At 47.5% G+C, this 25,989-nt stretch overlaps 1 protein-coding gene across 1 annotated transcript; it reads left to right on the forward strand.

The window, feature by feature from the left end:
• Window positions 1–8,508: 8,508 nt before the first annotated feature.
• Window positions 8,509–25,079, forward strand: LOC119435091 (mesencephalic astrocyte-derived neurotrophic factor homolog). The gene is made up of 4 exons (XM_037702047.2): window positions 8,509–8,842; window positions 10,223–10,347; window positions 20,294–20,435; window positions 24,443–25,079. Exons 1-4 carry the CDS (start codon window positions 8,734–8,736, stop codon window positions 24,607–24,609), a joined length of 543 nt encoding a protein of 180 aa, XP_037557975.1. The 5' UTR covers window positions 8,509–8,733; the 3' UTR covers window positions 24,610–25,079.
• Window positions 25,080–25,989: the final 910 nt, after the last annotated feature.

The following is a 25,989-nucleotide window of genomic DNA, read 5'->3' on the forward strand; positions in this document are numbered from 1 at the left end:
GGAAGCAGAAGAATATGCCATGCAACTCGCCTCGGCGAACTGGTATCGATTCTGCGACTCCTTCGGTGGCACCCTGGGTACCGCCAAAACGTGGCACATACTCAAAGCCATCCTGGACCCCACCAAAACCAAAGGAGAGGGGCACAAGGCCCTGGAGCGGCTACTACACACCTACCCAGGCAGCCAACAAGACCTCATCGACGCCATCAAGAACAAGTGCTATGGAGATCCAGAGCCCACGCAACCATATACAACACCATACATGGGACAACCCAACCCACTTTTGGACGAACCCATCACAGAAAACGAGGTGAGAGCGGCCATCGCAGCCACCACCCGTAACACAGCGGCGGGCACGGACCGTATCACGAACGCCATGATCAGAAACCTTAGCGACAAGTCCATCTCCGCGCTCACGGCCTTTCTCAACCAACACTGGGAACAAGGTACGGTGCCGGCGATGTGGAAACACGCACGCATAATCATGATACCCAAACCGGGGAAGAAATTGGCAATTGAAATCTGAGACCAATCTCGCTCACATCCTGCCTCGGCAAGGTGTACGAGAAAATCATACACAAGAGACTACAGGGACACTTAGAAGACAACAAGCACCTGCCAGACACCATGTTTGGTTTCCGCGGAGGCTTGTCCACACAAGACGTTTTACTGCAAATCAAGGAAGAAGTCCTCAGCAACGTTCCCCGCAGCGGCGAACATGCCCTCCTAGCAATCGACATCAAAGGAGCTTTCGACAACGTCAGCCACCAAGGAATCCTAGAAGGGCTCGCCAACACCAACTGCGGTGAGCGAACGTACAAGTACGTTCAGAGCTTCCTAAGCCACCGCACGGCAGAGCTGAAGATTGGGGAGATCCAGACTGCAGTATACCACCCTCCCAACAAGGGCACACCACAAGGAGCAGTCATCTCACCCACGCTCTTCAATGTCGTTATGAGCGGCCTCGCAAGAAAACTGCAGGACGTAGAAGGCCTCCGCCACGCCTTCTACGCAGACGACATAACACTCTGGACCACAACAGGGTCCCTTATTGAAAAAGAAGAACGGCTGCAAACTGCAGCTGACCTCATCCAAGAATACGTCAGCCAACGGGGACTACAATGCTCGCCCGAGAAATCTGAACTCATACGAGTCTGGCGAGGCCGGGGTAACCACACAGTCCCCACAGACCCAACACGAAAAATCGAGGTACACCTCAACGGGAGCCTCATACCAGAAACGTCATTGCTCAGGGTGTTGGGCATGTGGCTGCAGTCTAACCAGCGTGCTACACACACCCTTACGCTCCTCAAAACCAGTGTCAAGGCGATATCACGCATGATATCCCGTGTAACATCGAAGAATAGAGGCATGAAGGAAGGGGACACACTCCGACTGGTCAAAAGCCTGGTGGTGAGCAGAATCACATAAAGCCTGCCCTACTACCATCTCACACAATCCGAGACGAAACAGGCCGACACGCTCTTGAGGATGGCTTTCAAGACCGCTCTCCGCCTGCCGATGAGTACATCGACTGAGAAATTATTGGCGCTGGGGTTACACAACACCCTCAGCGAACTCACAGAAGCCCTTCACGTCTCACAAAAACAGAGACTTGCGCGGACTCACACGGGCCGGCAGGTCCTACAAACTTTGGGCTTCGAAGCCACAACACGAACCCAAGAAACCTGCACGATACCTCGTCACGTCCAGGACAGGTATCACATTGCCCCAATACCACGCAACATGGACCCTAACCTACACTCCGGAAGGAGGAAAGCAAGGGCCCAATACATAGAGAAAACATTCAGGTTCGATACCACGGCCCGTTTTACGGACGCCGCTATGTACGGAACGAATAAAAAGGGCGCAGTGGCAGTGGTATGCGACCGCCGAGGCCACGTCACCTCCAGTGCATCGACCCGCCCCTGCACGATCACGGAAGCGGAAGAACTGGCCATCGCGTTAGCCATCCGCGAAGGTCAACACGCAAAAAAACCACTGACGATCCTCACGGACTCCCAGCAGGCCTGCCGCAACTTCCTACAGGGAAGAATCGCAAGACCTGCGGCACAAGTCCTAGCCCAAATACCTAAGGAGGACACTGACGACAACACCATCATAACCATCATTTGGATACCGGGTCACGCTGCCATCACGGGTAACCTGTATGCCGACAGAGCAGCTCGAGAATTTGCATATAACCAAGCACTCATCACGCCGACTGCAGATGACCCTGACCCAGTTGACCCCGAGTATTCAGCAATCCTGAACTACCACAGAGGGAGTCGCTTGCGATATCCCCCACCCCATCGAATACTAAAGACGGAGGATGCCGCTGCCTGGCGTAGGCTCCAGACAGGCACTTACACGAACCTACACATATTACATCGCCTGCACCCCACAGCCTACAGGGACGAATGCCCGTGGTGTGGGGCCACACCAACCCTATACCACATTACGTGGGAGTGCACGCTACACAACATAGAACACCATGACACGAACACCACGAGGGAGCAATGGGAGGCACTGCTGTCCAGCTCGGCCCTCGACGACCAGCTCAAGCTGATCCAGAGAGCAGAGAAGATGGCAAGAGCCAGCGGAGCCCTGGACTAGGGGCCCCGACCATTAGCGATGCCCCATTGGGGCAAGACAAAACTATATTTGAATTAAAGTTTATCTATCTATTCCGAACAAACATCCTGGCTAGTGTGCTGAATGCGTCCTTTGTTTGTCTAATAGACTTTTGTTCTAACAGTAATAACATGCTAGCTGTCAGCCACTGTGAAGCAGCACTGTCAATAGAAAGACAGACAGTGCTTGTGCAAACCCCATTTTTATGATGAAAGGGGCACTGGCATATTTTCAACTATTCATCTTTTTTTTGCCTTACATGAAGGTCCTAGAGCTCTAAACCCTATAGAGAATAGAGACGAGCCTGAGAGTAACTAATTTATTGTAATGACTTTTCTACAGCCAGCTTCGGTATCATTGCTACTGTGTTGTGACATCATGACGCAGTAGGTGGTCACGTGGGTGGGGAACATGGCAATGTTTTGACACTTTCTCTGGCTCATTTGGTTCTTCTGTGCTGCTACTCATTGTGAGGGCCGATGTAGCAGCACATCAGACAACCAAGCAAGCCGAAGCATGAGTCAGAATGTCGCAGTGTCCTGCTCCTACGTCACCAGATACTGCGTCACGACATCACAACATAGTAGAAACGAAACTGAAACTAGCTGTGAGAAAGCTATTATGTTCAATAATTAAGGGCACTCTAAGGCTCAGCGGTGTTTTCTATTTGTTTATAGGCACCGAACCTTCATCTAAATCAAAGTAAGAAGATTACCCTTTACAGCCATGAGACTCTAAGCAGTAACAATTTTCGCTGCTGCAGATAATGAGGGAAGTTTGCAACACTTGCAGTTTGCAAAGCAGCACTTTCAGAGCAGGATCAGAATACAAAAGATAGAAGGTGCAACAAAGTTCGACACAGAGAGAAAAGACATTAACCAACCTTCTCTCCATTTGAGAATGCAATGATTGCAGGGGTGACTCGGTCACCAGAGTCATTGGTAACAGCTTCTGTGTTGCCATCCTGCAAATGGAAAAGGAATAAGTTGTAAAAACATATAACATGCGCACCCTGGCTGATGAAAGCTAATTCAGTATCAGTTACCCCTTTACCACAGAGCACATCTCATTCATCATATTCTAATGCATGGATGTAGAAACGAAGTGGAGAACACAGGCACTGAACTGCAGTTTCAGTGCTTTTGCAGAGCGGTTTTTATTCGGCTGGTCAGAACACGTTCGACTAGTCCAGAGCACTTGGAAGTGAGGAGCTCTCATCATCAAGCTTGTAGTGCGACAAAGCTCCGACAGAATATTACGACCATGTTCTCTGATTGCTTTCGCAGCAGGTGAACTTGTGCCTCAGGCAGCTTTTCTCTGGTTCCAGCGAATGTAACACTGTGTGCGCTTCCACTAATGAGGCAGGGGAGTTCGGTCACGGTTCCCTGTAACACATCACCAATGGTGGAACACACCAACTGCAACCGCAGTATCATGGAATTCGTCGGATGATCCCCATCGACAGTGCATGCACAGCACGTGCATGGAGGGTCAGAGGGTCTCTGGAGACGCGGAGTGGATTTGATTGCAAAAAACAACAAAGCAAAGTGGACGCACCGCCAACGCTACGTTCGATTGCCTAGTGGCAAAAGACACCAATTACACCCGCAGTCTCCAGAGAAGCAGAGTTTGTTTAGTACTCAAGATTGGGTACAAGAATGCCTAACCAGCACCACAGCTAATGCTTAAACATTTCCATTAACACACTCGTAACCATCTTGTGAGTTCTTGCATTCCACCCACATCCAAATGTGGCTGCCGTGGCTGGAAATTCAAACCTGCAAACTCACGCTTAGCAGCAAAATGCCATGGCCACCGAGCCACCACGGCGGGTACACGGGGCTATGCGAGACATACTGAAGTGGAGGGCTGCGGAATATTTTTGACATGGGAATGGTTACTCCTGTTCAGTTTTTAACCAAGTCTTTGTTTCTGTCTCATTCAAACCGTGCTCCGCTAGCCGAGAACACGAAATTGGGCTAGTTGGTTTGTGAACACCTAGTTGAACAGTGCAGACGACAGGATGGCTTTATTTATTTATTTATCAAATACTGCAGTCCGAAGACCAAGTAGTACGGGCGAAAAAATGAACATAGTGAATGAGACTGTACAAGTTTTACAACAGAATACAGCAAGCATTGGTACTCAAAGACAAACATAGACTAACAAACTTGATTAAAGTAGGTTAGAAACAAAAATTACACAACTCCATATAATCACTTTTAAGCGCACAAAGAAAAAGCAAACACAAATTAGTTCATGAGTAGTCAAAATATAGACAAGAGTATGCCGTTATCAACAATGAAGTTTACATGAAATGATACATGTGTTTTCCGAATTTCTTTAAAAAAATAAAACATTAGAAGGCAGTGCATTTCAGTCACTGATTCGTGCAAGAAATGTGCGCCTAAAAAGGTTAGTAAGTGCGAAGTATGGCGTCTGGTCATGATTGTGACTATGTCTGGTCTGCCGGGAAAAAGGTATATACCAGGATTGATATTAAACTGCAGTGCGTGTCCTGTTGTCTGTGCTGTTCCTCAAAATGTTCTGCTGGTCACTTCTGTCCTTGTATACACAGTAACTTCCATGAATAAGCACCAACATGTAAGCTTCCAGGAATTTAACACCGACTAGTCGGTTATCACGAGCATTCTCTTTGACATGGTATGGTGACAGGTGCCATTGCGCTGATTAGTTTAAAGCAAACCTTTCTTCCCCTACCCCACTGGGTTTGGTGTGGCTGGGGTCGGCATCTCTCCAGATAAATGTTTGGTTATATATACGAAGGTTATACGTGCACTGCATGCAAGCTCCGGCTTATTTCATCCCTTTGTGATGACTGACAATGTGTACCACTAAGCATGCTTTTGTGCTGCGTAATAAAATAAAGATGTTCCCTCAGTACAGCTTTCACACACATAATGTCTGCTCAGGGATATCTTTAAAGCAGACAGACCTCCTAATGAGATAGCTGATTATATTTAACAGCTATGTGCCAGTGTGGTATGAGAGGTGTAGAATGCTCAAATGTGGCGTGATATGTGTCATGCTTCTTGGTGCACACACCTGTCATCAACATTCTTCTCTCAACAAGCATCATACATCACCTTCAGCCTTCAAACATCGCTGCATAAATATCTCACATTGTGCATCCATCTGATATGGTGTTTGCATTTTGGCACAGCTTATGAGCGGTTAGTGCAAAAATATAAAAATTGGAAGTGCTTGAGTTACTGTTGAGGCACACAAATAGGAACACTGCATTAGATTACACACTACCCAGTATGATAGTAAACACAACTGTACACATCGGCATTGTATATAATTAATTAACCACTTCACATGGATTCCAATATATGTGCCGGATCTGCATATATATATATATTTTTTACTTTTTGTTGTCATGGCCCTTAATATGTCTGGTTTGAGGTAATGTGCTAACAAATACTGCCTGATGCACCTTCACTGCTACGCCTAATAAAGCCAGCAGCACAGTGTCCAAAGCGGCTTCTTATAACTGTTTGCCAACCTAATGTATACTTTAGGACGGGACGAAGTGAGAACGACAGACAAGGCGCTGAACTAATAACCACTGGTTTATTGCAGGGAACGCAACATATACAATACACAGGTTCAGCGTAGAAGGCAAGAAAATACATGGTTTCTGCACCGAAAAGGGGATAAAATCATCATATCACACGCGTCGTCATAGCAGGCTATCACATTTTTAACAAGTAGTTAATCTCGCAGCCATGCAGAGACGCAGAGGGTATGCTGATGCAGGAGTTTCCGTGCGATTGAATGCAAAACGCTTCCCAAATCTCGCGTGCTCTTTGTTCTGTATCTCTACCTAGTATTGTGCAATCTTCAAAGAGGTTTGCAGCCACACTCTTTGCAGTGCTGGGCTAAATGGCTCGGTACAGACCCTTTCATTGCGTACGCATGCTCTCTCAGCCGGTCATTCAAACATCGGTCTGTTTGGCCAATATAGCAGCGTTTGTACTTGAGCGGGATCTTACACACAAATGCGTATGTGCAGTCAACGTAAGGCTTTCTGTGTAGTTTCTCACAGATTGCTTTTCTGGGGCCTTTTACCTTACGGCATAGCGCTGACTGCTTGTCTCTTGCGTTCTCATTTCGTCCCCTCCTAGCGCTGTTTGTTCCCGTCCTAATGATGTACCAACCAGCCCAGACCAGCACATTCCTTCAGGTAATGTATACAACTTCTAACTTTATGAAATGTTTGTACTTGCTCCCCCCTTATGTAATGCCCCACTGAGCCTTTAAGTGTAAAATAAATGATGATGAAGTTATAAGTTTAAGCCAATTTCTTAAGATGTGGCCATTTTTGAACCATAGCGTATTCATATTGGCATCACAATTGAAGTGGCAAATATCGAGGAAATACATAGATAATTTTGCATCTGAAGCTGCTTTCCACTTAAAGAAAACTTGACGAATGCTCTCAACTTGCTTCGATAAGGCTCAGGTACAAGACAATGCGCTTCCTTCGTGAGATAAACGGGATTGATAAACATATCAGGCCAATACCCGAGGGAAAACTTCAGGGCGCGCGACATTCGCGCAGATAGCCGCACGAAACAATTCCTGCCACAGAACACGGGACGTATCACAACATCAACGCCGGAAGGGATAACTCCTCAATCGCGTGATAATCGATGAAAAGCTTGTAAAAACAGACAATATCGGCCGCAAGGACGCGTTCCTCATTTGCAGAGCAGCGAATATGTCGAGTGGTTTCAATGCCGCTGCGTAAACAAGCTCGAACACATTCGGAACAGGCGAACTCGAGCGATGCGACACAGTGCACGACGCTGCTATAAGACAAGGCGCCAACTTACGGCCAATAATCACAGCATGAAAGCAAAGTGCGGCGTAGATAGATGCAATGATCATCAGTACCCGGATTGCAGTCGCGTTGTGAAACAGCGGTACATGCGGTCCTTGTGCTACGTTAAGTCGAGATGGGACGGAGCTGCCACGATCACGAAACTGTGCCGTGCAGAGCCGTTGATAGCGAGGAAATTGCGATGCGAAAGCGTCGCATCACGGAGGGCCGCCACTGCCGACACCGAGTGAATGACAGCGACGCAGCGGCCAGCGAAACACATGCAGGACACACGACGAGGCGGGCAACGTGCACGCCACGGACACAAGGCGTCTCATCATACGCAAGCGACGGGGGTCGTAGTTCGTGATTTCATTCGAAGCTAGGGTGAGGTCGGAACATCTCGTCGGTGAATTACGACCCCGCTCGAGCGTACTTACCTTGTGAATCGCCAGGCAAAGGTTGGTATTGCCGAAATACAGCCCGAACGAGGCCGCCATGCTTGCGATTCAAAGATCCGCTCGAAGCGGCACCGAGTAGGCTAATCAAATAGCAAACGTGACAGAACATAAAATTAATTTTAAACGTCAGAAAAGCTATTAATAAAGAAATTGAAGCTTCGCTTATTTTTTTTAAACATGACTGCATTTTTTTCGAAAACGTAGTTTTGCAATGTCACTTTTATATTTAAAAAGTTATGTTACGTGCTATAAGACAGTTTTTGTGTGTAAAAAAGAAGATAAAATTGAGTAGTAGTATTTTTATGGTACAATAAATAAATTTTATTTGTTTATTTTGCTTGTAGACTAGCGCTTTTACGGAGATAGTCGTAACTAAAACTTTAGACCTTACATCCTTGCATATTTTTGCAATTCGTGCGATCGTACACATATCGTACATGTCTACGTACAACCCATCGTGCACGTTTCAATTACGTCACAAGAACGGACCAATCGCGTGAAGCCAGATGTCCATACCGCCGATTCCAGCCCACAGTAGGTGGCGCTTTCGAATTTTGGCGAAGACGTGTCGGATTTTCATTCAAAGAAGTTGGATTGGGGAGATTTGTTTCGGCCCCCACTGTCTTGACCATCGCGTGTGAGACACGTCGCTTATAGTTGGCTTGGTTAATACTCGCGCGTGGGCTATTCGTCGAGTCGTATTCGTTGTACAAGTGTCGTCGTCGTCGTCGTCACTCCGCCGGCGTCAAGAGGGTCGTGTCGGCGTGGTCGCAGGAGACAGCCAACAAGATGCGATTCAGCGCTGAAGTGCCAGCGCTCTTGCTGTTCCTCATGGTGTGTCTGCAAGCCTCGTTACTTCTCGTCTCGGGGAAATCGCTGAAAGAAGGCGAATGCGAGGGTAAGTCGTGAATGTGCGATACCGTCGCTTGCGCGATCGGCGCCTCTCACGATCGCTTCATCTCTGCGAGAACAAAATGTGTGTTCTGTTCCTTTGGGTGCCAAACAGCGCACAGTGAGCACAAAGCGTATGGACAGTTTCTCCGATGCTGGCGCGCTGTATATGGGATCACTGACCACGTAATTGCCAAATGACTAGGGCAGGTCCGGTTTCGTGGCAACGTACTGTTCTCTAGATGTCTTAATTTTCTTGTCACTATTAAAGCTCGCTTTGCAAGCGCGAAATCGCACTTGTTTCCCGTATGTTCCCTGTAAAGAGAATTCATTACAGTATGCAATTACAAGGAACGTCATGGCGTAGCAGTGGTTACACTAAGTTATTGCGCAATGATGTGCCATCAGAAAGATAACAATGGCATGCACTTTGTTTGGCGTTAGTTGTTGGAATGCGCCTCGTTGTGCGTCTGTGTACTACGGGAGGGCATGAAATGCGGAATGAATAAAGAGAAAGAAAAGCAGGTTAATAACTTTGGAATTGACAAGGTGTATCCGATATTAGTTCTAATCTTGAGGCCTGGAAGCTGTTCGGTACAAGTTAAAATACCTTGGTAATCTCCATCACAGAGTTCTAGACGTTATCTGCAGTGCTCAAATGAGCTAGCTTGGGAGAATTCATTCACAATGCAAAAAAAAAAAAAAAAGGGGACACACCAGGAGCAACAGGTACCGAGTCATTCCTTATGTAGTTCTCTTCACTCCTGTCTGCTGCAATGTTGCTTGCCGTTTTGGAGTGTCTTTGTCAGCGGTCTGTTGCGCAATCACGTCTTGGCCTGTCTGAAGCATGCCAGATATACGGTAGTGTGTTAGAGGAAACATTAGAACCAAGCAGAAGGTGAACATAGTTCTTATTCTTAGGCTGATCATGCTCTTTCATTCTTGTGTTTGAAATCAAGTGACTACAGAAGGAATGAACACAACGCAAATGCAAACTGTCAACTGAAATTTCGCATAGTGGCTGGAAAGAAAAAATTCGTAAAACTTATCTGTACGTGCTCAAGGGAAAGGCAGTGCCTACCCATCAATCATGGACTCAATCTAGCATTTGGGAAAGGTAACTGTTTAGGCATGACAATTGTTCTTTGTACCAGATAATCGAGGGCTGATTTACACAGATGCTACACTGGTAATGATATGCCAAGGCTCAACCGTAAGGCAAACTTGTGTTATGTCTGAGCAAAAATATACTGCCTGCAAATTTTGATGTACACTTGAGCATAAACAACTAGTGTTTATGCTCAATTTATATCTGATTGATGCAGTGACCTAGTATTCTAGACGTGTTCCGTGGAACCTGCTGATTGCATTGTTTTTCTTTGTGTAGTGTGTGTGGGTGTTCTCAAGAAGCTGCACGGGAGGCTGGAAGTCGAGGAGAGGACCAATGAGGACTCCATCACAGCGGGCTTTATGGAGCTCTGCAAAGACGTCAAGGGACCAGAGCAGCGCTTTGTGAGCCATGACTTTGTTCTCTAGTGTGAATGTGTTTGCGGTAGTTAGCTTCTATTACATTTTGCATCAAAGGTGTATTCTGACAATTGTTAGTAAAGCCTGCCTTTTAACGTCAAAAAAAACTTGCAATGAGGTTCACAAGCTGTACAGACCCCAACACATCAGCATGAATGCATTGTGCAGGAATCTGTTTTACGAACAATGCATTTGTCTAAGAAGTGTTTTGTCGAATCCTCAATTACATCACCGGGATGTGCCCCATTTTCTCAAATCTGCCTGCCTTGAAAACTTTTGTTCAGGGCAAACAACCTAGAAACGTTTTAAAGAGAAACTCGCTTCATTGAAGGTTGACTGTGGAGACAAACTCCAGGAACAGTACACTGAGCATGCTTTTCTCACCTTACGGATACTCTCAACTTCTTTTCCTGGTTAGATCAGATGCTACATGCTCACTCTATATAGGAGACTGCTCAGTCCTCATGCTTTTAGAAAGCCCCAGCATCATTTGACTCCCCGCCTCCTTTCTTTCTGATATAATACACTGCCATCAGTTTTGTATAGCACATTCAAAATGCAGCACTGCTGAAATGTCATGAGATTTTATTTATCAAGAATGCCACTCAGCACACTGTCACTATTCACTTTGCGAGCTGTTTTAGCTACGTGTGCTTTAATTTCTTGAACGTGGAGTTCAGAGTTTTTAAGTAAATGCAGCATCACGCAAACTTGCTCCCAGCCTTCTGGGGACTGGACTTCAGTGACGTTGAGGTCGCGAGATCGAATCCCGGCCACGGCGGCCCAGTGGCGCACCGACGGGGGGGGGGATTCGGGGGTTGTAACTCCCCCCTGAGGCCGACCTAACCCCCCCCCCCCTTTTCTTTAACCCATTTTCTTTCCTTACGCATTTGAGTACTGCAATTAAGATGTAAGACGCGCAATCGTCTGCACACTTGCAAAAAGCGAATTTTTTTTACAATTTCCTGTGAAGAAATCAAAATTAGTGCTGTTTAGATAGTATTGGCAAACTGTCAACCCCCCCCCCCCCCCCCCTGGCAGAGATCCTGGGTGCGCTACTGCGGCGGCCATATTTCGATGGGAGCGAAATGCAAAAACATCCGTGTACTTAGATTTAGGTGCACGTTAAAGAACCCCGGGTGGTCCAAATTTTCGGAGCCCCCCACTACCTTGTGCCTCATAATCAGATTGTGGTTTGGCACGTAAAACCCCATAATTTAATTTAATTTCAGTACTTACTTCGAGCAAGTTTACACAGACATGGTCCAGAAGCAGGCGAAATCAGCAGTGTTGCTGGAAATAGTCATTCTGATCACAAAAGTGTCGCAGTTTCACCCGAAAGGCTGAGGTGCACGTCAATGGCATTTTGCATTTGCTTTTGTGATGAGGCCAGCAGATTTATCTCGGTTAACCAACAGCTTTGCATCTTGGGCATCGGTGCCATGTTTTTTCCCTAATATTGCAGATTAATTCTTGCACAGCCAGTGCATTGTTAAAAAATGTTGAAGCTTTGCATGAAATTCGATGCAGTCATACAGTAGCCAATGCAATGTTACATGCAGCAGGTCGTGTGCTGTTTTCTGAAGTATTGGTTAGAGTAAGTATTTACAGAAGTGTGTGAGCAACCTTCTTTCGAGAAGGAGAAAGCTTTCGTCAATGGCACCTCTAGTTCAAGTCTTCGTGTGTGTATTGCTGGCACTCCCTGATGGTGAAGGGACGGAGGGGGCTCTTCTTACCTGTCCTCCTGGTTCTTGCCATTACCTTCATTTATATTCTTTCATTTTGGCACTGCATTAGAATAACTTGCAGGGCTTGATGTCTGCCAATCATTGTAAATAAGCACTCTAGAGCCAGGCACAGTCCAGACACAGTATTCTTAGGGTTCTTCGCTTTCAGGTTCTGTATATATTGATAATCGGGGGGGGGGGGGGTAGAAACGAGGTGCTATTTATAAAAAGGAAAAATCAAGGGCTTTGTTGTCTTGCTGCCCGAAGTTCTGAATTTTTCTGTAGCTCTTACAAAAAGCACAGCGAAGTGTCTCCTTTTGGACGCATTCTATTTAAAGAAGCAAAATCGCTTACAGGGATATGTAATGGCAAAAAGTTTTGCTCCCAAATCCTGTGATGAACTCATCTATAGAAATTCTAATTTTCAGGCATTATGAATACATATAAAAGAAACCTAATTAAGAAAAACAGTGATGGGGTTTAGCGATACCTTTTTTACTTAGTTCTCTGCACTTTTTAACAAAGGAAAAAAAGTACAAAGAGTAATGCACACAGGCATGCTTTGCAGGTGGGATGCTTTTCTTTATCTTACAAGTTCTTGTAAGCATACATAATCACATGCATTTCGAGCATTTCTATATCTATCCTAGACATGTCGGGCATTTCGTCCTTGTATGTTGTCGTCCTGATTTAGAGGTTCCCAGTATACGCTCCTGCAACAAAAGTAATGGAATACCAACCAGATGAATCGGCCAACTTTCTTTGAACGCAACATAGTTTTCTTAAATGCCCTCGCAACGCCGCAGCTACAGTTCGCAATGCAGAGCAACATGAGCTTTGTTAATTTGCTTCCCAGTTCATTACTGCCATTTACATGTCCGCAAAATGTGGGAAATTCGATGCAATGCGAAATTAATCTATATGTACAAATGCAGCTACTAAATAAGCAACAAGCTGTTCAAAATTTTGCTTTGGGTGCAGAAATCGGGAATGATCAGGTTTTACCAGAAAACAAAGGGCCCTAGGGATTATGTCTCAGCATCGGCAGAGTGGCCGAAAGGTGAAGTCTGACTTACAATCTTTGGGTACGGAGTTTGAATCCATGTGCGACACCGTTACTTTATCAATTGTTGCAAAGTGCTCTGGGATTCCAGTGGCAGACACCAGTGGACGTAGAAATGACTGGAAGATTGATCTCACGATGGCTACTGCTGTAAAACATAACAAAATGATAAGTTGTGCTAGCTTACTTGATGAGGCTGTGGCAGCAGATTTAGGCTGCACTTGCCAAAGGCAGACAGGTGTAATTGGAGATTGCAGTGGACATAAATATAGGCTGATGATGATGCCAAAGACAAGTTGGCATGCCTAGGAGAGTCGCAGGTCGCACATTTACACATTGAATGGGTCACTTCCTTTCAGCAATCCTGAAACATTCCAGAGATTTTCCAGCTCAAGTTTTAACCTGAAGCAAATTTCTGACTTTGCAGTCATGAAACTGGCCCACATTGGTTGTATTTCCATGCCAACACATAGTCTTGAGGGTTGTGCGGCTTTTAAACATTGGAAAATTTGCTTAGGTGTGGTGCATATATCTGACCATAGGTCACCATACTCACTAGTACACTGACCTGTGCACATTTTACAGGAGGGAAATAGAGCATTAGTGAGTGACGATGGGTGCCTGTGTGAAGGGCAGTGCTTGGACAGGAGTGTGAATATGAGGGAGTGCTGGCTGATGCTAGGGAAAATGAAAGTCAGCCATAATGATTTAAGTGGGATTTTAAGTCTTAACCTCAGTGACTGTTAGTATGTTTGTGAGTGAGTGCAGGTGAGTGTCAATGGAAGTGACTATGAATGTGAGCGAGTGTTGGAGTATGAGTGGGCGCGAGTAGGAACGTGAGTGAAGTGCCATAGCCTTCAAAAATATTGGTGAAGGGGTATCCACTTATTCTACCTACCCATGTTTGTGAGCCACTGTCGTGTTTCACTGGCTGTGACATTCTACTACTGAATACGAGGTCACGTGTTCGATTCTCTAACGCCACATGCACATTCTAATTGGGGCGGAGTGCAAAAATACTTATGCATACACCAAGGTAAAGGTCCCAGCTGGCCAGAATATTTATGGAACCCTGCACCATGTCATCTCAAGGACATCGTGTTGTGTTGGGACATGAGGCTCCATCAATCACGCGTGCCATATATCCCTGCTGAGTAACTACACAAAAGTTTGGAGCTTTATCAGTTTCCACTCAGCTACAATATTTTCAATATCTAGGCTGCAAGTTATTGCAATAAGAATGCTAGCACCAGTTTTCCAAGCTTCATGTGTCGAACTAGTCTTTATGATCTGTCATCTTGCTTCTTTCTTTTTTTTTTAATGTGAAGCATTCTTTGGTTCTTTGCGGTAGGTAGCCTGTATCGCCTCACTTTATGAATAGAAATTTCAAGTATGTAATGGAGGGATCAAACCTCTGGCACCGAGCACAATAGCGCGATGCTCTGAACATTAAGCCACGATTGCACCCGCGTTTCTCTTGTCATCATCATCAGCCTATATTTATGTCCACTGCAGGACGAAGGCCTCTGCCTGGGATCTCCAGTTACCCCTGTCTTGCACTAACTGATTCCAAGTGGTTCTCTTGTACCAATGGCAAATAGCTTTTTGAGGCGACTTCCGTGTGCGCTTGCTTAGTTCTATTCGGCCAGATTTACACCACTCTCTTTCCCTTTGTCACAAATGGAAGCGTGTTTGTAACGTTGTTATACTGTTGCCATCGTCTTGTTCTCGTCGTTACTCACAGGCTCGTTGCAAACACTGCTTGCTTTGCACAAGCATGTTGATCTACCTGGTAATTCTTCAAAGAACACCAAACGGTACTGGATAGCCAGCCCCCTGCAAAATCCTTCCTATAACATCATTATATATTCCTCCTTTCGGAGGAGTAGGCAGGGATTGTGCCTCTTCTGGTGGTGGTTGCCAATCTGCTCTTTGCTTTCTTTTTCTCTCTATCAGTTGTGCGTGTGTGTCTATATATATATTGCTACGCGAGAGACATTCATCCTGGGGCAGACGACGAAGAAGACGGTTCTCTCTGGTGCTGGTGGCTGTCCACCATCTTGGCTACTGTGTCTCTCTTATACTGTAAATACAGTGTAAATAGTCCCGCCTTGTGCCGTTTTACGTAACATCTTTTTGGTGGAAGTGCTGGGTAGTTCCCTGTTTCGATCACGGAGCTTCGCAACGGCCGCCTCATCACGCTTGCGACCATGTCAGTCGGTGCGGGCACATCGTCTTCACCCCCTGCCCCTCCCGTCGCTCCGACCTACATCGTTCTGCCTGCTGCTCGTGATCCTGGCATATTTTCCGGCCAGGATGGGGTTGACGTCGACAAATGGCTCAACCTTTACGAACGGATCAGCGCCGGCTACAGGTGGGACCCGACCCTTATGCTCGCCAACGTGCTTTTTTACCTCGATGGCCCACCGCGGGTGTGGTTCGAGACGCACGAGGCGGAAATTACCAGCTGGGACTCTTTCAAAGAGAAGATCCGTGACCTTTTCGGTGACAGCACTGGTCGGCAGCTTGCTGCGCGGAATGAACTTGCAACTCGTGCACAAACATCCTCCGAGTCATACGTCTCGTACATTCAGGACGTTATTGCTCTTTGCCGCCAGGTTGACGAGCACATGTCTGAGTCCGAGAGGGTTTCTCATGTGCTCAAAGGTATCGCCGACGATGCTTTTAACCTGCTCGTCTATACCAACGTTGATACCGTCGACAGAATCATCAAAGAGTGCCGGCGGTTTGAACACGCGAAGAGCCGCCGTATTACCCAGAAATTCACCCGGCTGCCCAATACGGCTGCAACTTCATCGTGTGATGCCGTTCGCCTGCCGCCCACCTGTGACCACGTTACTCGCATTGTTCGTCGCGAGATTGAAGCCGCCTGTCCTGCACCTATTCAACCCCCCGTGTTTACAACCCACGCCAGTGACCCATCGCAGCCATCGGTGTCCCTCATCCAAGCTGTCATCAGGCAGGAGTTTGCTAATCTTGGCCTTCCATCAGCGTGCCCACTGACTCGTCCTGACGCTCGGCCTTCATCCTCTGGACCCACTCGACGCTCCTACACATCTCCCGGCTCCTTCCGCAATCCTGCAGAATGGAGAACGCCCGACGATCAGCCCATCTGCTTCTCCTGCCATCAGGTCGGGCACATTGCTCGTTATTGCCGTCGCCGTTGGACCTACGTATCTCGCCAGACCTCCATGTACCCTACTCCTTTCAGACGTCCAGCCGCTGGTTCCCCTACTTACTACTCGTCGTCCTCCCACGAGCCTCTTCCATCTGACGCCACTGCTCCTGTTCGCCGCTTCTCCCGCGCCCCGTCGCCGCAACGCCGCCAATCCCGCTCTCCGCAGCCTCGCCGCTTTTCCTCGCCGTCCTTCTCTGGACGATCGCCGCAGGAAAACTAGATAGTGCAGCTTATGGAGGTGAAGCTGCAATGCCATCGTCCACTGCAAATCCTCTACTGACGCTCCCCACTCACCATAGCCTTCTTGAAGTCAAAGTCGACAATGTTCCTGTGACCGCCCTCATCGACACTGGCGCACACTTGTCTATTATGAGCGCCCCTTTACGCCGCCGCCTGCAGAAGATTATGACGCCGTCTACGACACAGACAATACGTGTTGCCGATGGTGGTGCTGTTCAAGTGATCGGAATGTGCACCGCCCGTGTCAGCATTGCCGGTCGTCACACTGTTGTCCTTTTTGCCGTCCTTGCTCACTGCCCCCATGACCTTATCCTTGGCCTTGACTTCCTTTCGGCACACTCGGCCTTAATTGATTGTTCTTCTGAAACGCTCTGCCTCGATCTTCCTCTTGTATCAGATGCCTGCAATACGCCCGTCAGCCGCTTAAGCCCCACCGATTTTGTTCGCCTACCGCCGCGAGCCGTCACGTACGTGTGTTTGTCATCGACCCCTCCCGTTCCTGACGGCGACTATATCGTCTCTCCGATTACAGACGTCCGCCTGACGCGCAATATTACTGCGCCACATACCATCGCCACGTTAGTTGATAACTGTGTGTTCCTCCCGCTACTAAACTTTGGTCTGACCCCCCAAGTGTTGCCCCAGAAGATGTCGCTTGCCCACCTCACCGCGATAACAGACTATGACGTCGAGGTTGTCGCCATAACTGCACCTGCGGAAGCTGCAGTTTCCCCGTCACCAAGTTCCGACGACAGCATTTTTCGCAACATGATTGGATCAGACCTTTCGCCTGACCAGGCCGACGCTCTTTGCCGGGTTTTGGCCTCATACAATGACATTTTCGACATTCGTGATCGACCCCTGAGCCAGACTAAGATTGTCGCCCACCGTATCAACACTGGCGACTCTTTGCCCATTCGCCGTCGACCTTACCGTGTGTCCGCATCAGAGCGCGAAGTGATTCAAAAAGAAGTGGCTAAAATGCTTGCGAAGGACATCATCGAACCATCTTCTAGTCCTTGGGCCTCTCCTGTCGTATTAGTAAAGAAGAAAGACGGTTCCTGGCGTTTCTGCATTGATTATCGGCACCTCAACAAAATCACCAAGAAGGACGTGTACCCTCTTCCACGAATTGACGACGCCCTCGACTGCCTCCATGGTGCCACCTTCTTTTCATCCCTGGACCTTCGATCTGGCTACTGGCAAATTGCTGTAGACGACCTGGATCGCGAGAAGACCGCCTTCGTGACCCCTGACGGCCTTTACCAATTCAAGGTCATGCCGTTCGGTCTCTGCAACGCACCAGCCACGTTTGAGAGAATGATGGACACACTGCTTCAAGGATTTAAATGGTCGACGTGTTTATGTTACCTGGACGACGTGATAATTTTCTCCCCCACTTTCGCAACACACCTTGAGCGGCTTTCGACCATTCTAGCAATCTTCCGACGAGCTGGCCTCCAGCTAAATTCCTCGAAGTGCCACTTCGCCCTTCGTCAAATTACTGTCCTGGGCCACCTCGTTGACGCTTCCGGTGTCCGACCGGACCCAGCAAAGATACGCGCTGTCACGAACTTCCCCGTTCCACGGTCTGTCCATGACGTTCGTAGCTTCGTGGGGCTTTGTTCCTACTTTCGCCGTTTTGTGAAAAACTTTGTGGCGCTCGCACGTCCACTCACTGACCTACTCAAACAAGACGTCCCGTTTTGTTGGGGTCCTCTACAAGCTGACGCCTTCTCTGAGCTCATCGCCGCCCTGACGACTCCACCTATTCTTGCCCATTTTGACCCAGCTGCTCCCACGGAAGTGCGCACAGATGCTAGTGGTCACGGCATCGGTGCAGTTTTAGCCCAAAACCAACAAGGCGTTGACCGTGTTATTGCGTACGCAAGTCGTCTCCTATCGAAATCTGAACGCAATTACTCTATTACGGAACGGGAATGTCTTGCCCTTGTCTGGGCGGTTTCGAAATTCCGTCCTTACTTGTATGGCCGCCCTTTCCGTGTTGTCACCGATCATCACGCTCTCTGTTGGCTTTCTTCACTGAAGGACCCTACTGGACGACTTGGTCGTTGGGCGCTGCGCCTCCAGGAGTACTCTTACTCAGTTACCTACAAGTCTGGCCGCCTCCATTTGGACGCGGACTGCTTGTCCCGCTACCCTGTTGACCAACCAGAGGGACCGGACATCGAACCTAACCCCTGCGTTATGTCTATGTCTCAGTTTCTCCAGATTGGTGACGAACAACGCCGTGATGATGCTTTGCGATCGCTCATTGATCGGCTGGAATCCGCACCTAACGACGCCTCACTGCGCATGTTCGCCCTCGTGAATGGCACACTTTACCGTCGTAACTTCCAATCAGATGGCCCTGAGCTGCTTCTCGTTGTGCCTAAACAGCTGCGTTCAACGGTACTGCGTGAGCTTCACGACGAACCAACTGCTGGTCACCTTGGTGTGTCCCGCACGTACGATCGTGTCCGGCGCCGCTTCTTTTGGCGCGGTCTCGCCCGGTCTGTTCGACGTTACGGGACCTCCTGCGACAAATGCCAACGTCGGAAACGTCCTGCCGCGCCCTCGGCTGGACTGCTTCAGCCGCTCTCCATTCCGACCGAACCATTCTTCCGGGTTGGTTTGGACCTTCTCGGTCCTTTTCCTGAGTCACGATCCGGCAACAAGTGGGTCGCCGTTGCTATCGATTATGCGACCAGGTATGCAATCACTCGTGCGCTCCCCACCAGCACTGCTACAGACGTTGCCGATTTCTTGCTCCACGATGTTATTCTGCACCATGGCGCCCCTAGCCAATTGCTCACAGATCGAGGCCGCGCATTCTTATCACGAGTAATCGACGATCTCTTGCGCTCCTCCTCAACGCAGCACAAGTTGACCACTGCCTACCATCCCCAAACAAATGGCCTCACCGAGAGACTAAATCGCACCCTCACGGACATGCTCTCAATGTATGTTTCATCTGACCACCGTGACTGGGACCTGGCGTTACCTTACGTGACTTTCGCATACAATTCCTCGCGTCACGATACCGCTGGTTATTCACCCTTTTATATGCTCTTTGGCCGTGAACCAACGTTACCGATGGACACCATACTACCGGCTGCTGCCGCGCCGCCTAGCGAATATGCACGTGATGCCATCGCTCGTGCCGATCACGCTCGTCAGATCGCCCGCTCTAGGCTGTTGGCCTCGCAAGCGACCCAGAAGCGCCTCTATGACAGCCGGCATCGCGACGTTCGCTTCTCACCCGGTGCCTTAGTTCTCCTGTGGTGTCCATTCCGCCGTGTTGGCTTATCCGAAAAGTTGCTATCTCGATGCACGGGTCCTTACCGAATCGTCCGCCAGGTCACGGACGTTACCTACGAGATTGTTCCCGTCTCTCCGACTTTATCGCCGGCGATCGCTCCCAGTGACATAGTTCACGTTAGCAGACTGAAAGCCTACCGCCTTCCTCCTAACGACAATGTGTGAAGAGCGCCGAGACGGCGCTTGCACCGCCGGGGGTAATGCTACGCGAGAGACATTCATCCTGGGGCAGACGACGAAGAAGACGGTTCTCTCTGGTGCTGGTGGCTGTCCACCATCTTGGCTACTGTGTCTCTCTTATACTGTAAATACAGTGTAAATAGTCCCGCCTTGTGCCGTTTTACGTAACAATATGTATATATAAAATAATTTTTTTTACAGTGTTACTACGTTGGTGGCCTGGAGGAGTCGGCTACACGGATCGTGGGTGAGATGTCTAAGCCGTTCAGCTGGGGCATGCCCCTTCTGAAGGTGTGCGAGAAGCTGCTGGCCAAGGATGCCCAGATCTGCGACCTCAAGTACCGTGAGTGTCCAGCTCGTGTTCAGTTCCTCTCTTGCTTACCACTTTCGCATCCCTGTGAACTTATCCCCTTCGTGTGCCAGTTAATCCGGTCTGTTGAAAATTTAGTATATGTTGTGTCCTTGAGCAGAATAAGGGCGCTAGGAAACGATGTGGACAGGACAGACACCATCTGCAGACGTCTATCTGCAGTGACAGTATGACAGTGACATGATGCACCAACTGGCTCAGTCGTTAATGATTCTGAAATTTAGTGTTGCCATTTTTTCTTTTTTCGAATACAGCCATCCAGCGACACGGAATCTATGCTAGATGCAAGTCATTGTGAAAAACAATGAAGGGAACCTGCCACATCATATACTGATACCGAGAACTGCAATTAATGCCTGAACTCTCGCTTCCAAGTCATTTTTTTTTTACTGGACTCCTAAACGCACACTATTCAAACTTGCAGGGCAAGTCAAATCATAAGTGGTTCAGTATGTTTCCAACACATCTTAAATAATATTTTCATTAGTGTTCTATCTTTTGATGCTGAATCTTGGCGTGCACAATTGCGCACAAAACACCTGAAGAGGCCACTTAGTGTGTGTAACACTTGGGTCATCTCAATTTCTTCTCTAGCGTTGTGAAAAGTGTTTATAGCTAGGTTTTATCTGAGCCACGAAACAGTAAAAGAAAATCCAGGTACACTATTATTATCACTTTTGCCCAAACAGACCGACACATATAAACTCCACACTATTAAAAACACAAGATTTTAACAGGCAGTGGGAGGTGCGGCTTGCGGACGAGGACCAGGACAGCCAACTGGCTCTTCTGGACCAAGCCCAGCGAGCCGCTCGTGCCAGTGAAGCCCTGGACTAGGGGCCCCAACCACGGGACCTAAAATTTAATTTTATCCATTAAAGTTTCTCTCTCTCATCACATTTGCAAGATTTTGTTTGACTTGGCATCGAAACAGGTCAGTGTCAGCAGGTGACATCATTCCTGGCATTGTGCCAAGTGTGCTTGGCACCACGAAAGGAGCATCATTGGCTGTAAACTTTGACTCATCTGATGCAGACATCCTGTAAAGCGGTCATATCCCCAGAAGTGATCGTGTAGGAATACTGACCCTGATCTGACGAAAGTTAGCTGAAAAACAAACTGGATTAAAGCGCATCTTTCCAGTAGTTTCAGCTCTATATGGTGGCTTGCTGATATTTTTGAAGGGAAGTGCATATAATTAAAATATTCTGCCAGTACTGATTTATGGAAACAAAGCTTGAAGCCTGCAAAGAAACTAAAAGGAATCTTATGAGCCGTGCAGCTAGAGATGCAAAGAAACAGCATAGGTCTAATGTTGAGAGAGAAGGTGGTAGTGCAGATTCTCAGTTGAATGCAGGTTGGTAATTCATGTGCCCTTGGATGATGTAGAATGGGTAGGTTTATTGATGTCACATGCAATATATAGAACAGATAATCAGTGCTCAGTCACAGAAACAAAACGGGTGGCAAGGGAACACAGCTGCACACACAGAGCAGGTCAGGTTGACTCAATGAAGTCGCAGGTCCTTGGGATATAGGGCTTGTATTGCAGTAGACCTAAATAATGCCATGATCATTACTTGGGGCAGTTCCTTGCTATCCCTCTTAAGTTGTAATGGGAGATGCACCTGATTCTAGGCAACTCTCGCTGAGTGCCATAAGAACTGTAGAAGCATTGAAAGTTGTGCGCCATTTCATACACAGCAGGCAGTACAGTCGCCGACCGATAAATCGGGCACCAATAATTCGGACATGCTCGGTAATTCGGAAAGCTTCGCGGCTTGCGACAAACGTAATGTGTAAAGACGCCCAGCCCAATATTTCGGACAGCCGCCAGCTCTACATTTGATTATCCGGACTCCATCCGTGACTGTAGCGTACGCGGATTCTGCCGCCATTATCTTTTCTGGCAACCTCGATGAGACATGAAGTATGGCCCCAGAGATACGAGACATCAAGTATGGCCTCGGAGATTACACTTAAAACGGTAATCGCTGAGGCCCCGTCTCGGTCACACCACTACGCCTCACAATAAATTACAAATGCAGATCATGGCGGCTTTGCCTGAATTGTGAGGTCGCATCAACATGGCGATCGTCACATCCTATTCCGGTATCCCAGCGCATGGCCCGCTCACTCTCGCCATTCTGTTTGTTTAGTTGGCGTTCCAGACAGCGCTCTGCCTTTATTCTACGGCTCTGCTGGCTCCAAGAAGTCTTTCTTGGGAAGTTATCGACAGGCCATGCCAAATGGCACCAGCGGTCCCCTCGCAGTCTGACTACGAATGAGTCTTGAGTCCCAGTCCAAATGACCCCGACTCCGCAACTGAAGAGCCTGAACTGCCGCCTACTACAACGAGCTCAAATGCGGACATCATTGATGACCTGCTAGGCAGCGGTGTGCCGATTCCTGCCGCCGTTACATTTGAAGACTTTGCAGACGTCGACAGCGTGATGTTGTGTGCCGAAATAATTGAGCAAGTTCTCCCACCGTCAAACAGCGACTCTAACTCGGATGATGATGTGCCATGCTGATCTAACTTGAGCCTTTGCAGTCCTTGCAGCAGCATACAGCGACAACCGAAAACCGGCAGAAATATAGGCGTACTTGGTTGCACGTAAGCGGAAGTGTGTGCAGCAACGAATCGACCACTTTTTCCTTGCACAGGGGCATTAAAATAAATAAAGTTATCTTTTTTTGGGCACATTTGGTTTTTCGGACATTAGATAGTTCGGACTTATTTACGTTCCTCGTGAAGTCCGAATTATCGGTCGTCGACTGTACTGCGGAAGCTATAAAAGTATGGTTCAGATCACTTATAATGCAACTGCTTATAGTGCAGAACCGGCTATAATGCGGTCTTTTATGATTAGTGTTTACCCTCCTATAGAACTACACTATAATCGCATACTGATTATAGTGTAGCTGCACGAGACGAAGTACCAGTTACAATGCGGCTGCCGGAAAATCGTGCAGGCAGTCGAGGCAGTTAGTGCACGCTTCTCAACGCTATGCGCCGCCCGAGGGGAGGGCGACCAGGGGGACTGCGAAGGAGGAGGTGCTAAAGTGCCAAAAATTTGCCTCTTGCAATTTTTCACGGCAGCACGTTGCTGTGAAGCCACACCAAAAGGCAAAATTGTATATCACCTACTCTGATTATTCGGTACTTTGAGTAATCGTCTCCGTGCTTTAATAATCCAACGGCTTTTATATATCACTTTGTTATTGTGCATACCCAAGTTCTTTTTCTCAAGTCCCCCGACGGTGCCCTCGCCTTATAATGAAATAAATACAGTGTGTACTAACAAGCTCGGTTTAAAGACCCTTCTTCTGAGTCTGGGGTTGCCTACAAACATCTGCAATAAAAATAAATTTATTTTGACAGTAGATTTTAACTTTTATAGAAGGGGCATGTCAACACACTGTCTGCATGACTTATTTTTCCAGCTCATGCAGGCTCATGCTTTTCTTGAACGGGTACCAACACAATATTTTGAAAGCTTCCTTTCTTTTTGAGCAGGTTATTGCAATGTTTTGTTTTCACACTTGCACCGGCTTGCCTGGTCACCCGCTATGCTGCTGCATCGGCCCTCTCACCAATTAGCAGCATATGAGGTGACTGAGCAAGCTGAAGCAAATGTCAAAACCTTGCATTGTCCTGCTTCCACGTGAGCACATACTGCATCATGTCGCAACACAGTATCCTTCTGGTGAACAATACTGAAACTGGCGGTAGAAAAGTTATAACTTATTGAGGGCACTCACTATTTTTTCTAGGGTATAGAGGTTGAGGACCTTCGTCATGAATTGCAACATAAATTAAAATAGTCGAAGAGATGTCGTATCCTTTTAAGCACTTTGCTTGGTCGTGAAATTGTAATGTATAGTGTGTTGTTTGTTAGGGTTTGTTTTCATTTGCACTCATGTAGGAAAGACTAGTGTACTGATTCAAAACATTTGTTTTTTTTTTCCCTCTACAGCAAAGGTTATCGATTTGAAGACAGTGGACCTAAAGAAGCTCAAGGTCAAGGACCTCAAGAAGATCCTCAACGACTGGGACGAGCGGTGCGAAGGTTGTGTCGAGAAGACGGACTTTGTCAGGAGGATAGAGGAGCTCAAGAAGGTGCACATGCGCGAAGAACTCTGACCTCTCCGTGGTGCTTACACTGCTGTACAGATAGACCACCACCACCACAATGGCCACCACTGCAAGACGTGTCCTCTTCACTCCCGCTGGTCACCGACCCCTTTGTCCTCCTCCATAACCCCTCCCCTTTTTTTGTTGTTGGCAGGGCAGTGGAGTCCTTGGTTACATTTTTGGGGAAAGGGTGGGTAGCATTCTAATTTATCAACTTTTTACACTGCTTATATGTACAGGGCATTGAGTAAAAGGACTGTCACTTTTTTGTTTTCTTCTCGTGCGTGTATGCGCAAGAAATGAAGTCATCTTTCTTTTTTTTTTCACAAGCACTGTGAGCCCATTTTACTGCCTGAAACAACCTGGAACGTCACTCTCACAGAGTGAAGACAATGTTCTGGGCAAGCAGCATTTGAACTAAAACTGCATACTCTGACTCATAGGCAAAGAAAATTAAAGTGTTTTGTGAATTCTCTTGGCTTGGCTTGTGGACATGTGTGTAAAAGTGCTTGCTAAATCAGTGAGCACTAAGCTTCTGGTATACAGCTTTCCATTGGGGTGCGAGAATCCTCTCTGCCTGGACTGTTGCTTGAAGACAAACTGTAGTGACATTTAAGTTAGACTGAAATGGTTTTGAATGGGTAGTAGATTTTATATACCATTTAAGCAATCTTGGCAAAGCTCCAGGGCTGGTAAAGGGCCCTCACCAAGCCACTTAGCAAATTTCTGTTATACATGTATGCTGGAAATTGTTACGTGTCCTCTAGGGAAACGTTCTACTGCAAGAATTTTTAAAATTGGTTCATTAATAGCCAAGATAAAAATATTTCAGTTCCGCGAACCCATGATTTCTGGAGGTGAGCGTCACTGCCAACATACACTCTCCATTCACGCGCTCCGTCTAGCCTCCGCAAGCAAAATTACTTCCCTGCATTCTCCCATGCCGGAGCTTGAGCATCGCGTATGTCGCTGGCCCTGCTTTTTCTTTTATAGCGAACCTGTTAATGGCTTGGATGCCGGCATGTTTTTTCCTTCTGTCGACAGAAAACTATCATCAGCAATGGCTCATACCCCGTAAGCAAGCAAACTATGCAATGCCCCATAGCCTCGTAAGACGGAGGCTCCAGGCACTCAGCAAAGTGAAGCAAACAGTGCATACATTCTTTGGAATCAAGCATACACCATACAGACAGCATGTTGAAAACTATCATCATCAATGGCTCGCACCCCGGTGAGGCAGAGGCTACAAGCACTCTGCAAAGTGAAGCGAACAGTGCATACATTCTTTGAGATCATGCATACAACATCCTGAAGTGCATACGTTTCATTAAAGAACTAGCTCAAAGCAAGTACAGTAGAACCCCGCTGTTACGTTTTTCACGGGACCGT

Source organism: Dermacentor silvarum, unplaced genomic scaffold (genome assembly GCF_013339745.2).
Source record: "Dermacentor silvarum isolate Dsil-2018 unplaced genomic scaffold, BIME_Dsil_1.4 Seq441, whole genome shotgun sequence".
NCBI classification, from domain to species: domain Eukaryota; kingdom Metazoa; phylum Arthropoda; class Arachnida; order Ixodida; family Ixodidae; genus Dermacentor; species Dermacentor silvarum.

Bases quoted from the DNA above. Each gene is read 5' to 3' on its own strand.
- LOC119435091 (XM_037702047.2), top strand. From the start codon at position 8,734: ATGCGATTCAGCGCTGAAGTGCCAGCGCTCTTGCTGTTCCTCATGGTG. The intron at 10,348-20,293 runs GTGAGCCATGAC...TTTTTTTTACAG, and splicing joins AGGGACCAGAGCAGCGCTTT to TGTTACTACGTTGGTGGCCT. The intron at 20,436-24,442 runs GTGAGTGTCCAG...TTCCCTCTACAG, and splicing joins GATCTGCGACCTCAAGTACC to CAAAGGTTATCGATTTGAAG.